General features: G+C 39.1%; 3 protein-coding genes across 8 annotated transcripts; 2 read left to right on the forward strand and 1 right to left on the reverse strand.

The window, feature by feature from the left end:
- Positions 1-1,463: 1,463 nt before the first annotated feature.
- Positions 1,464-7,066, forward strand: LOC111437560. Of its 5 annotated transcripts, none has more exons than XM_023075568.1 (10): positions 1,464-1,823; positions 2,096-2,195; positions 2,471-2,906; positions 2,984-3,035; positions 3,112-3,157; positions 3,259-3,340; positions 3,433-3,577; positions 3,670-3,778; positions 5,767-5,842; positions 6,053-7,066. In XM_023075568.1, the coding sequence occupies exons 3-10, from the start codon at positions 2,715-2,717 to the stop codon at positions 6,683-6,685; spliced, it is 1,335 nt and encodes a 444-aa protein (XP_022931336.1). In that variant the 5' UTR covers positions 1,464-1,823; positions 2,096-2,195; positions 2,471-2,714; the 3' UTR covers positions 6,686-7,066. The 5 variants fall into 5 exon arrangements, with proteins under 5 accessions (XP_022931336.1, XP_022931338.1, XP_022931335.1 ...); XM_023075570.1 differs by having other exon boundaries at positions 1,464-1,707; XM_023075567.1 differs by lacking the exon at positions 2,096-2,195.
- A 179-nt stretch (positions 7,067-7,245) lies between these two features.
- LOC111437561 (heme-binding protein 2-like) lies at positions 7,246-9,305 on the forward strand. Of its 2 annotated transcripts, XM_023075573.1 has the most exons (3): positions 7,246-7,536; positions 8,494-8,960; positions 9,053-9,305. In XM_023075573.1, exons 1-2 carry the CDS (start codon positions 7,301-7,303, stop codon positions 8,933-8,935), a joined length of 678 nt encoding a protein of 225 aa, XP_022931341.1. In that variant the 5' UTR covers positions 7,246-7,300; the 3' UTR covers positions 8,936-8,960; positions 9,053-9,305. The 2 variants fall into 2 exon arrangements, with proteins under 2 accessions (XP_022931341.1, XP_022931340.1); XM_023075572.1 differs by lacking the exon at positions 9,053-9,305 and having other exon boundaries at positions 8,494-9,044.
- Positions 9,306-11,596: 2,291 nt separating this feature from the next.
- On the reverse strand, positions 11,597-13,469 carry LOC111437550 (gibberellin 2-beta-dioxygenase 1-like). The gene is made up of 3 exons (XM_023075559.1): positions 12,823-13,469; positions 12,381-12,729; positions 11,597-12,240 (listed from the first exon to the last, which is right to left on the reverse strand). Exons 1-3 carry the CDS (start codon positions 13,467-13,469, stop codon positions 11,989-11,991), a joined length of 1,248 nt encoding a protein of 415 aa, XP_022931327.1. The 3' UTR covers positions 11,597-11,988.
- Between the last annotated feature and the right edge of the window lie 940 nt (positions 13,470-14,409).

Below are 14,409 nucleotides of genomic sequence, written 5' to 3' on the forward strand. Positions count from 1 at the left end.
TATGATTAGACCTACCGACAACATTAGACTATTTCGTAATTCCTTAGGGAAGAAGAGTACGAGATAAAGATAAGGTCAGAAGCGATTTTGTCGAGAGATGAAGAAAATACGATCATTTCTATCTTGTTTAATAGTAATCGAAAAGTGTTATTTCTATGTCTTCTTTACAAGCTTTGAAGAAATCCTTTCGAGATTCCTTACAGGAAGCCACGAGATATATAGCTTGGTATTCTCCTAACAATACACGCCAAAAGAATGTAATAATGCACCGTTATGAGCCTACATGAACTATAGTGGGGATTTTCTCGTGATGCAACATGGAAAGGGATCGAGCAGCAAGGTGAGATTGATTGGTTGTTGAGATATCATGCTAGCAATATCACATATATATTATGAACTAAGACCCACGCATTTATGACTATCTTTATTGCTGTATTCTCTCAATTTTTATTCTCTGCACCTACTCGATCTCGTGTCTACTCAACTTATACATATTTACAAGAAAACCCTTAAACGTTGTTAAAATTACTTTTTGGGTATAAATTAAGACCGAGAAAGAGTGTGACATAATCGGAAATCAGTTTTAGGTCTTAATTTTAATAACTAAGGCCAGATATTGTCGAGGCCAAATATTGTCCTCGTTGGGCTTTCCCTCAAGGCTTTAAAAGCCGTCTGGTTTGTTCTCCTCCCCATTGAATGTGGGACATCAGAATCCACCCCCCTTCAGGGCCCAGCGTCCTCGCTGCCACTCTTTCCTTCCTCTAATCAATGTGGGACCGCCCCCAAATCCACCTCCTTTGGGCCCAACGTCCTTATTGACACACCACCTCGTGTCTACCCCCCTTCAGGGAAGAGCGAGAAGGCTCACACATCGTCCGATGTCTAGCTCTGATACCATTTGTAACGCCCCAGATCCACCGCTAACAGATATTGTCCTCTTTGAGCTTTTCCTTTCGAGCTTCCCCTTAAGGCTTTAAAACGCATCGGCTAGGGGAAGGTTTCCACACGCTTATAAATGGTAGTTTCTTCTCCTCCCCAACCAATGTGGGACATCACAATTTTCGTCTAGAATTTTAATAAATTTTTAGTACTAAAGTCGTCGATAATATTAAAATAAAAAATAAATAAAAAAAGAAAATGTATACCATAAACAAACAAAATTAAAGCTTTGAAAGGAAGAAAAATAAACATTAAATGCCAAAAAATGAAAATGAGAGAGAGAAAGTGGACGACACGGCAAAAAGAGGCGCGTGATGGCGAGAGAAAAAGAAAGGCGGTCGGATGAGTCAGCTCCTCCTTTCGGCTTTATGATGATGTTGATGATGGCTCATGATGATGATGAATGCAATACCCTTATGTATGTATGTATGTATATATGTATGTATGATGGGATGGTCTAGAGATTATTCTTTCCTTGCTTCGTCACTCCACCGCCCGTTCCTTGCTTCAATCAATCCCTCGTCCAATTCTCAAAAATTTTCCATCAATATTAAAATTTTCCGTCGGATTACGAACATCACATCCAAAAGAAAACAAACCCATATTTTCAATCTTCCTTTTAAGAAATGAATTTAATCCAATTTTCCTAATTTCTTTTTTGCTTCTCGTTGTACGCGTTTGCAAAAGCCGAAGCTTAATAAGAGAGAACCCCTACAGTGTTTTTAGTCTCTCTCCCTCTCTCTCTCGCGCGCGCTCTGAGAGAAGAAGGTTCTGTTCATGTTCCTCTTCTTGATAGCAAACTATATCTCTCTGTCTTCATCCTCTGTTCTTATACAGATTCTTTGTTTATCTTCACTCCACATTTTGTCTTCTTCAATTCCCAGGTGGGTTCGATTGAATTCCCCTTTCTTATTCATTATCGTCTTTGATTCTTCTTTCTGTGGCTGAAGAATCACTCAATTGATGCTCGTTTCTGTTTTTCTTTCTTGTGTGTTCTTTGTTTTTGAATTCTGTTCTTGTTCCTGCAGTTGGGTCTCTTATTTCGTTGATGTTCTGCAATTACTCGTGTTTTCTTTTTTGATAATTTGTAGTGGAGGTCTGTATTTAGTGAAGTGGGTTGGTTTGATTTTCTTGTATATCCTTCTCTTTTGATCAGAATTTGTCTCCACCTCTTGAAATTATGGTGGGTTTTGGCTGATAATGCTTCTGCGCTTAAGCTAGGGTTCGTCCCAAATTTTGATTTCGATCTTCGAGCTGTGTGGCATTGCTCATTGAATTCCTTTTTTCTTTGTGTTTCTTTGCTTCTGGCATCGTTTGGATATTGATTGTAGTTGAATATCACTTGCAGGCGTGAAAAATTAGGGTTCTGAGCCATATTTTCTTTCTCTTTATTAGGGCTTGATTTTGTTTGGTTGAGCATTCAAGCCTAGAACGTGTATATAGTTCTTCAACTGATGGTACTTTAGGGATGAATTTGACAAATGATTACAAGTTCTTGATTTTGTTCTTGTTTTTCTTTCATGTTATGTAGGATTGTGAGAATATCTCTTTGCTGCGGGTATCACGCATGACACAGGAGTGTATCAGATGGCTATTGTATTGTAGCATGAGGAGAGTTTATAATTTCAAGTTATTACATGTTAAAACAAGGAACTAGTATAACTCATGCGGTTCCTTGTTTATTGCAATCGTTAGAAAGCTTTTGCCAATATTGCTGTCGGTTCGTTCGTCTCACGATCTCGAACAATAGTTAAATTCAACGAAATTCTTATTTCATGGGTAATAAGCTCGGAAGGCGGAGACAAATGGTTGATGAGAAGTATACAAGGCCTCAAGGGCTTTACAACCATAAAGAAGTGGATCATAAGAAACTTAGGAAACTCATACTTGAATCAAAGCTCGCTCCATGTTATCCGGGAGATGAAGAATCTGCGTCCGATCTTGAAGAATGCCCCATATGCTTTCTGGTTTGTCATCGCTCTTGATGGCTTTGTCTCATTCGTTTTTTACTTGGTCTCATTCATTTTTCCTGCTTCCCTTTCAGTATTATCCAAGTCTCAATCGATCGAGATGTTGCATGAAAAGCATTTGTACAGGTACGTATAATGGGAGAAATTTGACAAATGATTTATGTTATGAATTCATTCAGTCTGATTTCGCTTCTTTTTTCAGAATGTTTTCTACAGATGAAAGTTCCGAATTCCACCCGGCCTACGCAGTATCCTTTTTCACGACTCTCGTACCTCCTTATTGCTTTTTTTAGTTTACTTTAAAGCGTTACTTCATCAATGGCATGCTTGTATATCTTAACTTGAGGAGGTGTCCTTTTTGCAAAACCTCGAATTATGCTGTGGAGTATAGAGGTGTGAAATCAAAAGAAGAGAAGAGCTTGGAGCAAATTGTAAGACTCGATAATGTCGTATTTGGTATTGTTTTTTTTAATATTAGAACTAAGGGATATCTAAATCTTCCGTCCCGATTGAAACCTACCAGGAAGAACAGCGTGTTATAGAAGCAAAGATTAGAATACGACAGCAGGAACTTCAGGATGATGAGGAAAGAATGCAGAAAAGACTTGAATTAAGTACCTCTAACACCGGTACTAATGTCGAGGACGGTGAAGACAGCCCTGCAGCTGGTAAGCTTTTACATCGTTCAGGTGTTTCGTCTGTGAAATTTTTTTCTCACTTCTGAGTATTTATCATCGTTTTATGTGCTTCATTTTGCCAGTTCCATCTTCTCAATCTCCTGCCGAAGATGAGGAAGCGGTTAGCTTGCAAGATTCTTGTATGACCCAAATCAGATCGCCACCACCTCCTATTCCTATTAGAAGCAACAGGTTCTTTTCGTTCTGTTCTGATTTTGCATACACGAGCACGTTTTGATTTGCTTTGCTTCAAATACGTTTCTGCAAATGATCACTCTCTCTCACACACACACACACACGTGCGCACAAAATTTTAACAGTCATCGAATAATCTCCATAGATAGATCAATTTTACGAATTTGAACCCTTCAAGATGATCTTCTACCGAACATCGCTCTTCCAGTAATTTTAACTTTCGCTCGTTGCTTTATTTCCTTACCTGCATTTTGGACAGAGAATAAGTTGTTTTCTCCACATATTTAAGGTATTTATCTGTAATGAACACTTGGTGGGTATCTAGACACCCCTTAAGAAAGCTCTTTAATACACTTGATTTTTTAAAAAAGATATAATTTAGCGTTAGCTGCCCGAAATGGTCAGACGGGAAACGAGTGATACCTAGCATGTCCTTATTATCACTAGATCCAACATAAAAGCATATTTTCTCTAGCTTTTGAGAGGGTAAGGACGATATCAATTCCGATCACTTGCAATTTACAAATGATTCGAATGTTTAGTGAATCAAATGATATTCCTTGATCTTATTACTTGGAGTGTCACATACTTGCCTCCTAATAATGGTGGTGGTCTTGGTCCGAACTTTGGAAGCACAGTGTCATTTTGGTGGTTCATGAATTAGGGTAGGCTCATTAGTGGAGAAGCCATTGGGGTTTCTTAGGGAAGAATAATTTGCAGGTTGAGTAGTTTTCTTCTTTTTGAGATAGATAATTTGCAGGTCCGAACAAGATGGAGGGCTCTATGAATGTTTTACCGAATAGGTTGTGATCCTCACGTGCAGACAAGGCAAAGGGGCAATATGGAAACAACGCCTAACTGGCCACACAAGGGCTGAGATAAGACGAGTGCTATGATCCGACTGAGGACGGTGCATCATTTGAAAGATGTACATTGAAGCCAAGATGGGGCATAACAAGATAGAGACAAGAAGTAGACAAGAGCGTTAAAGATAGGTTTGATAAGGGTCGGGTAGGGCAACATGCCTTAATCTCAAAAGTCGGGGGTCTAAAGGAATTTGGGCATGTGACTTTGGAGTTAAGTCCGTCTATATGAAAGATGAAAGCTTGCCAAATCTGGTATGAATTGGACACTAGATGGTCGCTCCACGAGACCGTGTAATCATTCATTAAAATTATGTTTGCTCCTGTCAGACCAAAAATGTCTCAAGGTACTATAGGGAGAGGCATGGTGTTAGCTTTCCACCATCCCTAGACCCTTAAGCACATGTGCGTCACAGTGTGGGCAAGCGTTACAAGACGAATGTCCCGGACGACTTTCTTTGAAATGGGTCTTTCAAAGACAATGTCGAACGACGCAGGTGTGCTGACATTATGTCCCCCAATGTGTCGGAGGTTGGTATATACCTTGCTATCAAGTACGGAATTCGTAAATGACTTAGCATGGACACGAGAGGGTCCATGCCTTGATAGAACCCGAATGAATGGATTTTCTAGATGCCCCGATGATATGAACGATATATGGGTTAGTTCTCGATAGTATGCCCAAGCGAGCTACAATGGTGATGACATCCCGAGACTTGGGATGACACCATGATATGTGGTCCATATTGTTGAGAACTAAGATGACAAGATGAGATGCAACATTGCATGTAAGAGATCTCGACCCCAAGTAAAGGCAAGGTCGAATAAGATGACTTGGCTTAGTGTAGAGGCAAATTGGATAGAGTCATAGACGATTGAACATGCACGCACGTGCTACATGTGTGGTTAAATAAGCCTAGACTCCGCCTGAGTTGTTAAGTTGACGAAGACAAACTTCGCCTAAGGTTTGACGAAGCCACAAAGCTGGACGAAAGATGTGAACGAGGCTTGAGTTTTTTACAATATGTCCTATCAAATCTTTTTGTTGCCTTTTCCTTGGCTTTTTACATGTTGTGTCCCTACTTCATGAGATGGTTGGTTTTTCTGGCTGCTAACATTTAGAACTTTCAGGGATGATGAATTTGACCTCGATCTCGAGGACATAATGGTCATGGAAGCAATCTGGCTCTCGATTCAGGTAAATACCTCGACGTAATGATGTCCCAGCGAGTTTTAACATCTATGATATAGTCTATGGAGCCTGAAAATTTTGATGTACTCTAGTGCTAAACCAACCAAGCAACGGTTAACGTTGTGTAGTAGCTGTAATCACGTTCCAATTACCGAGTAGGGTATGGTTTCGTCATCTTCACTGTATTAAAACTGTATAAAAATTTGAAATCTTCAGGAGAAAGGAAGGCATAAAGATCCAGTGTACGCTGAGGCTGCTTCTTCTGATCAATATGCTGCAACAGAAGGTCGATATATCTCTCCAGCCGCCGTTCCGTTAGCTGGAACATCATCGTCGTCCCCGTCTGGAGGTCTTGCTTGTGCCATAGCTGCTCTTGCAGAGCAGCAGCAGATGGGCAGAGGACCGACACCCACTTGCACGAATGGAGATTCACCCGTCTTCAACATGCTTCCTGGAGCCACGGAATTCTACAGTAGGATGAACACCAATGAAGAAAGCTATCCACCCGCGCAAGTCTCGATCAACTCAGAAAGTTACGAACCTGCACAAGTTTCAATCGACACGGTACCGGACTGTAGGATGATGTTAACAAGAAATGAAGGAGAGTGGAATCTTGACCATCAATCAGAAGAAGCTGAAGCTGGGACGAGCTACCCGACATCGGATTCAACCAAAGACAATGGTACTGAATGTGCCTTACCGACAGCCAATGCTATGGACGGTGGAAACCAAGCGACAATGCCGATCATTCCTCAGAATTTTGAAGAGCAGATGATGCTCGCCATGGCTGTTTCTCTAGCAGAGGCTCGAGAAGTGTGTACTGGACCAGGTCATTCCTGGCAGCAGTGATTCTAATCATATCTAAACTCGAACATTCGGGTATAGCCAATATGAACATATTCGGGTATAGCCAATATGAACATAGCCGAGCTGCAAGCTAGAGAATGCACACAAGGAGTGGCATGATGTCTGGTCAAAGGTGAAGGTAGCAACTCCTCTCCGCGCATCAAAAGCGAAAAAAAAAAAACAAAAAAAAAGATCAAATTCTTTTAGTGAGTTAAAAATTTGGTGGTTCATTCAAGTTCATGCTTGGAAATGTTTCCTATTTTTTTTTTTACAATGATTGAAATCTTGTTTCAGTTTATAATGTTGTATGATCTCTATATGTAAAGTATGTCTCCCAGATCCATTCACGTTATGACAATCCTTGCCTATCAAATGCTTCTTATTCAACGTTCTTCGATGATCATCGTAATTTCAACGGTAATCGATGTCTTATCTATCAAGATCGAATGAGATCGAATGTCCAGATTCGAACGATTTGAAGGTGTGAAAGAATATCCAGAAGTGGCAATAGTTGAAACTTGTGGACGTCCTTCACTCCATGGCTCATCCCTTTATAGCGTATCTTTCTCGTTCTCTCATTTCCATTAGCAATCAATCAATCACCTTGAGGAATTCACCATGGCGATGGCCGCCATTGTCAAGCTCTCGCTTCTCGCAACCCTAATCCTTTTGATCCTCAGGCCCGCCTACTCGGAGCTTCCTCCGTCGTGCAAGCGCATCGAGTGCCCTAGCTACGACGTCATCGACTCCGGCAAAGGGTTCGAGATTCGGCGCTATGATTCCCCTGTTTGGGCCTCCACCGCTCCAATTCCTGATATTTCTCTCCATGAAGCCACCAGAACAGGATTTCTCAAGTAAATTACACTTTCTTTCCTCATCTGATTTCATCATTCATTTTACTTCCATATCTGATATCTGTTACAGATTAGGTTTCTCCGATTTTGTTAACCTAACTTATGAACAAATTCATCTTCCACTTCACATATTCAAATTCCTATCATCCATTGCTCCATAGATACTTCAAGATTACTAAGAAATTTCTGCAATATATCTCTTGGTTGAAATTCATTAGCCATCCTGAGCAGTTCATCTAGTTTGTCTGAGGCATTATATCAATTATATGGAGAAAATTGAACAATCTCTTGCAGGTCTCTAAGTACTGCTTAAGTAGCTATAGAAATTCCTTGAGAATTAAACTAATACAAATCTAGGAGTTCATGAGACTGAAACAGGGGGTATGTCTTTACCAACTTTCAGCTTGGCGATTCGCAAAGTATTGGTAACCGGCCGGCAATAGAGTCAGTTCGTCGATAGCCGCAAGCAAGAAGCAAGCGTAGTAGGCCCTGAACCCAATCGATCTATGTCTATCCCCAACTTCATTGTCTTGACTTGTTTATGGTGAAATTAGTCTAAAAGAAGGGAAAAATATAGGATCACTATTTAGTCGAATGAGTCTATCCTAGTTCAAAGGTTAAGGTATCAACATCTAAAAATGAGGTGTTGATCGACCATTGATTGAAAAGCCCACTTCCCTCCGACAAAGCAACTTTCCAAAATAGAGTTAGAGCGTGAGGGAAGAAAGAGACTACAACAATTGGAACTATCTCTCTGGAACACCTAGAATTGCCAAATCTCTCTTTCGCGCTCGAGAATGGAATTCTCACGAGAAGAAGAAGCTCTTCCCTTGGCTATGACGAGAGATCAAAATTCTCCACAAAATGTCCTTGAATTAAACGAATATAAGTTTTGTTATCTTCACGTTCAAGTCTCTAAACTTTCAATTCATTAGATCACATTGTTTATTTCATTAGATTGTTCGATTACATTCAAGGAAAGAACAAGTACAACGAAAAGATAGAGATGACTGCACCAGTGCTCACAGAGGTTTCTCCGAGCGACGGACCCTTTTGTGAATCATCATTTGTCGTTAGCTTCTACGTGCCGAAAGTGAACCAAGCAGACCCTCCACCAGCCAAGGGGCTTCACATTCAGAGATGGAAAGAGACATACGTCGCAGTAAGACAATTTGGAGGGTTTGTGTCTGATGCGACAATTGGAGCTGAGGCTGCTGCGTTGGATGAGAGTGTTTACGACACAAAGTGGGGAGCAGCTATCAGCAAGAGCCGTGGCGCTGGCGGTGCTGCCACTTACACAGTGGCTCAGTACAACTCCCCTTTTGAGTTTGAAGGTCGTGTCAATGAGATTTGGTTCTTGTTTGATATTGAAGATGCTGCTGCTGCTGCTCAGGCTTAGAAACTGATGCTGGAATCTTCATATGGTAAGTAAAATGTATGAAGACTTCAAACTTTTTCTGTTCTTGTTGTTCATGAATCTTTCAATAAAATAAACTTGTTTTCCTCTCTGCCTTAGGGAGGTTCTACACGTTGATCTTCGTAACTTGGATTCAAATGTTCGGGTCTTTCTAAGCGTTTTTCCTTTGGTTGAACTTTTGGTGTGTTCTATGCTTCTAGACTTCGATAAATTTTGTTTTTGCTTCTTGAACTTTGTAGTTCGTTCTAAAAGTGTAATGACCCAAATTCCACCGCTAGCAGATATTGTCCTCTTTAGGCTTTCTCTTGAAGGGACTAAAATGCTTATATGTGTGGTATAGTTCGTTCCAAAAGTGTAACTGCCCAAGCCCATCACTAGCCGATATTGTCCTTTTTTTCCTTCCTAGGGAAAGGTTTCCACACCCTTATATGTGTGGTACAACTCTCCACAATGATATGATATTGAGACCTTCGAGGAGTGCTGACCTAAGCCCATCGCTAGCAGATATTGTCCTCTTTTCCCTCGCTAGAAAAAGGTTTCCACACCCTTGTATGTGTAGTACAACTCTTCTCAATGGTATGATATTGAGACATTCGAAGAGTGCTTTGTTCGACATTTGGAGATTCTATTAACATGGCTAATTTAGGGTATGGCTCTAATACCATATTAGATAAACACGACTCTCCACACTGGTATGATATTATCCACTTTGAACATAAGCCCTCATGACTTTGCTTTGTGCTTTTCAAAAGGCCTCATACCAATGAAGAACATTCATTGATTATAAACCTATTATCATTCCCTAAATTAGCCGATGTGAGACTTTCATTCAACATTTGCTACATTCGTCATTATGACAGTAGAATTTAAAAAACCCCATTTAGTTTCGTGCTACAAAATACCCTCCAATAAAGTTTCTCGATCTGGAATCTGCTCTAAATTTTCAAATTCCAGTGAATCCTGCGGTGAACAAAAAGATGGAGCCCGACCGTCGTATGAGGTGGGGTAAAGCTAGAGTGGTGATAAGGGACCCTAGCGGGTCCGAGATAGGAGTAAATCTCTATCATTGTTATCGACGTCTCCCCTACTCATCGTCATCCCAATATTTAAATAAAATTAATTAAAAAAAGAAAAAGAAAAAGAAAAAGAAAGGTGGCACGTTTTAGGGACCAAAAATGAGACGAGGAAAATGTAGAAAGGGAAAGGGTGTGTGTGACCACACGGAATCATACGCGCATTGCCGCCTGCGCCCTCACCATTGCTTACACTGCTCCCTCCCTCTCTTCATCTTTCCCTCATTTCTCTCTCTTCTCTCTATTAATAAATTATCACATTTAAATCATTCATTATTTTCTTTTTCTTATTAATCAATCATATATATAATATTTAGTCGTCGGTTTGACCCGCATTAGATGAGAAGAGAAATTCATTATAGATTTCATGTCGTGATATTTTAAGATATATCATTTGTAGATACATGACATATCACATTGAAAGGCTGAATATTAAAGGAATAAGAGATGTCAACACGAGCATAACTCAATAGAATTATAGTAAATGAAGGAGTTGAAAAGGAAAGAATAACCCATTTAATAGTACGAGATTTTGGGTGAGACATTGTAAATCGAAACGATATTAACTTTGTTTAAGTGTTTTATTTTAGGTAAGACATTTGATCACGTGAATAGGTGGACCCAAGTGTTCATGGTTATCTCAAAGTATATTAAAAAGTGCACTTCCCTTTTGTTTTGTTGACTCAAAGTACATTTTTCGAGAAATCCATAAGAAAGTCAAATTTGTGTTTTTAACTTATTGACTAATAAACTCATAATAAGAAAGTTGTTTTTTCTTGGTCATGAATTTATTGAAACCACTCGACTCTAATGAATCAGATACCTAAATAGCTATTTCGACCTAAAAAAAGTCAAATTTGTGCTTTAGCTTATTGACCAAGAAACCAATAATAAGAAAGTTGTTTTTTTCAACGTTCTAAGAAAAAGGGTCAAAAAATTGATTGAAACCAGGTCACTCTAATGAATCAGATACCTAAATAGGTATTTCAACCCGAAAAAAGTCAAATTTGTGTTTTAACTTATTAACTAAGAAACCCATAATAAGAAAGTTGTTTTTTTCAACGTTTTAAAAAAAAGGGTCAATAAATTTATTGATGCCACGGGACTATAATGAATCAGATACCTAAATAGGTATTTTAACCTGAAAAAAGTCAAATTTGTGCTTTAGCTTATTAACTAAGAAACCCCATAATAAGAAATTTGTTTTTTCAACGTTCTAAGAAAAAGGGTCAATGAATTTATTGAAACCACGCCATTATAATGAATCAGATACCTAAATAGGTATTTCAACCTAAAAAACAACGTTCTAAGAAAAAGGGTCAATAAATTTATTGAAACCTATAATGAATCAGATACTTAAATAGGTATTTCAATCTTAAAAAAAAAATATCAAATTTGTGCTTTAGCTCATCGACTAAGAAACCAATAAGTTATTTTTTTCAACGTTCTTCTAAGAAAAAGGGTTAATGAATTCATTGAAACTAATGAATTAGAGACCTAAATCGAAAAAGTTGGACCAAAAAGTTGAAATTTTTTGAAATATTTAAGATTAGAATATAATTCAGACAAATTTTGACAACACACATTGGCTATTACTTACACATCCTCGTTTCTCACAAATAGACATCTCGAGACAACAACCCTTCTTTTCGAGAACTCCCACGTTTCTTACAAACACCAACGTGTTGTACTATTTTTGACAACTCATAATACCCTAAAAGAAAAAACAGTAATACCCTTTGTATTAAGAAGACTGTGTGTACAAGGATAACAAACTAACAACAAAAACAACGCTGATGAGTAAACTAAGAGATTAGATGTTCGAATTCTGTCATCTCTACTTATAGTTCAACCAAACTATCCAAAAGCTAACAGTTAGGGATCGAAAGTTCGAATCTCTACACGTCCATATCGAACCAAACTACTAACCCGAACATCTCCAACCCTAATTTTGGATAAAGATTATGAGGCTGCAATTCTTTCAAAGGGCACAAGCCTGTTGTCAGCCAACCTGGAGTTGTAAGCTGATCTTTTGTACTCAAACCATGTAAACTCTTTGTACAAACTTCTTTCTTCTCCTTGCATAAGGGAAGCTAAAGGAGCTATCTTTTCACTCAACGGTGGCCCACCGAAGTAGATCATTGAAACCCTTGACTTCGAGCTGTTTGTCAAAACTCTATGCTTCACACTTTTGAATCTTCCATTAGTCATCACCTTCATCGACACAAAAAGTTTCATTATTTTAATGAAGAACATGGTGGGTGATGTTTTTTTGGAGAACCCAGATGGGAAAAACCTCAAATTTTGAATCTTTTTTTTATTATGAAGAACAGAGGTTGTCGTGTTTATTGTACCTGTAAAGAGTCGCCAACATTGATGAAGAAGGAGCTGTGATCGGGAGGAACAGATATCCAATTCCCATCTGCGAGAGAGATTTGAAATCCAGAAGTGTTGTTTGATCTCAAAACTGAAATGATTTGAGGGTCTGTGTGTTCTCCAAATCCAATCATGTTTGTTCCTTTTAAAGCTTGAAGGTCTGGACATGGCGGATAATGGTTCACTCTGAAAACAGAGTCGCTCTGTTCATCCATCACGAGCTTACTGAACACGTTTCTTTGTTGAATCATCAACCCTTCCGCCATTAGCTCGAGGATTTCACCCGCCATGTTCCTCACAGCCAAGATGTAATCGTTCACAGCAGAGCTAAAACGTAGAAACAGAGAACAGAGAGAAAAAAAAAAACAGAGTGAAAAACAGAGCATTCTGGGAAAATGGGGATTTGGGTGTTTTAGTTACCGGAGTTTTTGTGGGTCTTGGCCAAAAATGGAGAGGAACCCATCGGAGTTGGATTCGAGATGAGTGTTCAAGAGGAGATATTCAACCCAACCGACATCGCCATTGCGGCCAATTTGTTTGTTTCCATAGCCAAAAGGGGAAGGAGGGCCAGCTCTCTGTTTTTCAGAGAGGGGAAGGGAGAAGAATTTGGTGGATTCTGATTCAAGAGAGGAGATGAATTCCATGGGGACACCATGGTTGACAACCTTAAAGAATCCGAGTTCTTCACAAGCTTTGACAATGAGTTGTTTAGCATCTGGTGCAGAGAGGTCTATCAATGGAATCCCAGAGAAGAATGCTGCAGAGGAAGAAGAAGAAGCAGCCGCCATGGACGTGGAGCTTCTCATTAAGGAATCAAAAGACAACTGTTGGATTGCTGGAAAGTTTTGAGAGAAGAACAAGAACAACAACAAGAACAAGAATGAATGAATGAAAGTTTCCCTTTTTCTCCTTTCTCCTTTAAAGAAACAGAGGAAGAACAAAAGGAGTGTGGAGAGAGGGAGGGAGAGGGGAAGGGTATTTATAAGAGAGAGAGAGAAGGGTAAAATGGGGATTTGTGGAGAGAGAGAGAGGTTTTTGTTTGATGTTAAGATGTTGTGTTTACACATAGAAAGATGGGGTTTTTACCTTTTACATTGTATTGGGATGATACAAAGGAAAGGAAAAATGGTGATCATCTTTTAGCACCAAACAAAGATAACTCAGATTTTGTGCCACTAAAATAGACATGACAATCTCATTGTATTAAAAGGAATTGGTCACATCAACTAGATTCCTTTGATACTTATCCATTCTTTTCTTTCCCTTTCGATTCCCGTTATAATCGAGTCGGCGATACGTAACGGGTCAAAGCGGACAATATCTAGTAACAGTGCTTGAGTTGTTGTAAATGGTATCATAGTTAGACACCGGTCTGTTAGCTAAGACGCTCGGCCTCCAAGTAGATGGATTGTGAGATCCCACATCGGTTCGAGATGGGAATGAAACATTCCTTATAAGGGTGTGAAAACCTCTCACGATGACGATACGTAAAAACATTATGTTGGTATGATGAGTATGATGGAGTGAGCTTTATGAAACGTTGATCTCCATAAGAACATTGTTTGATTTTGCTTTAATGGTCTTTTGTCTTGTCAATTCCAATCTTTAAATTTTACTTTTACGGGATATAAAAATATGCTCGTGTCTCGTGCCTCGTGCCTCGTACCTTTTTGAATTGAAGGGCGACGTGAAAACAATATATTTATGTAGTTTATTATATTACTATCAGAGAATCGATTGAAAGATTTTGAAAGAAATTTAAAGTGATCGATACTATTTTTTCTTCAGTTAGATAGAGATTGAGATATGAATTGATACAAACGTCTAGTTAGGAAAGAGAAAGTGTGACGGGAAGTAACCAAAACCCTCTTTAATGAGAGAACGAACGGAGACGTAGAATAATCGACAACTTCTTCAAGATCAAGAGTATCTAGTACGTCTTAAGTCGTTAAAAAGGGACGGTCCAAAATCCTCGAGGTAAGGCAAAAAAAAAAAAAAAAAAAAAAA

This window comes from Cucurbita moschata, unplaced genomic scaffold (assembly GCF_002738365.1).
Source record: "Cucurbita moschata cultivar Rifu unplaced genomic scaffold, Cmos_1.0 Cmo_Scf00064, whole genome shotgun sequence".
Classification (NCBI taxonomy): domain Eukaryota; kingdom Viridiplantae; phylum Streptophyta; class Magnoliopsida; order Cucurbitales; family Cucurbitaceae; genus Cucurbita; species Cucurbita moschata.

What these genes read in the sequence shown, in the direction of transcription:
- LOC111437560 (XM_023075568.1), top strand. Translation starts at nt 2,715, where the DNA reads ATGGGTAATAAGCTCGGAAGGCGGAGACAAATGGTTGATGAGAAGTAT. An exon ending in CATGAAAAGCATTTGTACAG is followed by an intron (nt 3,036 to 3,111) that starts GTACGTATAATG and finishes TTCTTTTTTCAG; the next exon opens with AATGTTTTCTACAGATGAAA. An exon ending in AGAAGAGCTTGGAGCAAATT is followed by an intron (nt 3,341 to 3,432) that starts GTAAGACTCGAT and finishes GAAACCTACCAG; the next exon opens with GAAGAACAGCGTGTTATAGA.
- LOC111437561 (XM_023075573.1), top strand. Translation starts at nt 7,301, where the DNA reads ATGGCGATGGCCGCCATTGTCAAGCTCTCGCTTCTCGCAACCCTAATC. An exon ending in ACCAGAACAGGATTTCTCAA is followed by an intron (nt 7,537 to 8,493) that starts GTAAATTACACT and finishes TTATTTCATTAG; the next exon opens with ATTGTTCGATTACATTCAAG.
- LOC111437550 (XM_023075559.1), bottom strand. Translation starts at nt 13,469, where the DNA reads ATGTGTAAACACAACATCTTAACATCAAACAAAAACCTCTCTCTCTCT. An exon ending in CAAGACCCACAAAAACTCCG is followed by an intron (nt 12,730 to 12,822) that starts GTAACTAAAACA and finishes TCTACGTTTTAG; the next exon opens with CTCTGCTGTGAACGATTACA. An exon ending in ATGTTGGCGACTCTTTACAG is followed by an intron (nt 12,241 to 12,380) that starts GTACAATAAACA and finishes GTGTCGATGAAG; the next exon opens with GTGATGACTAATGGAAGATT.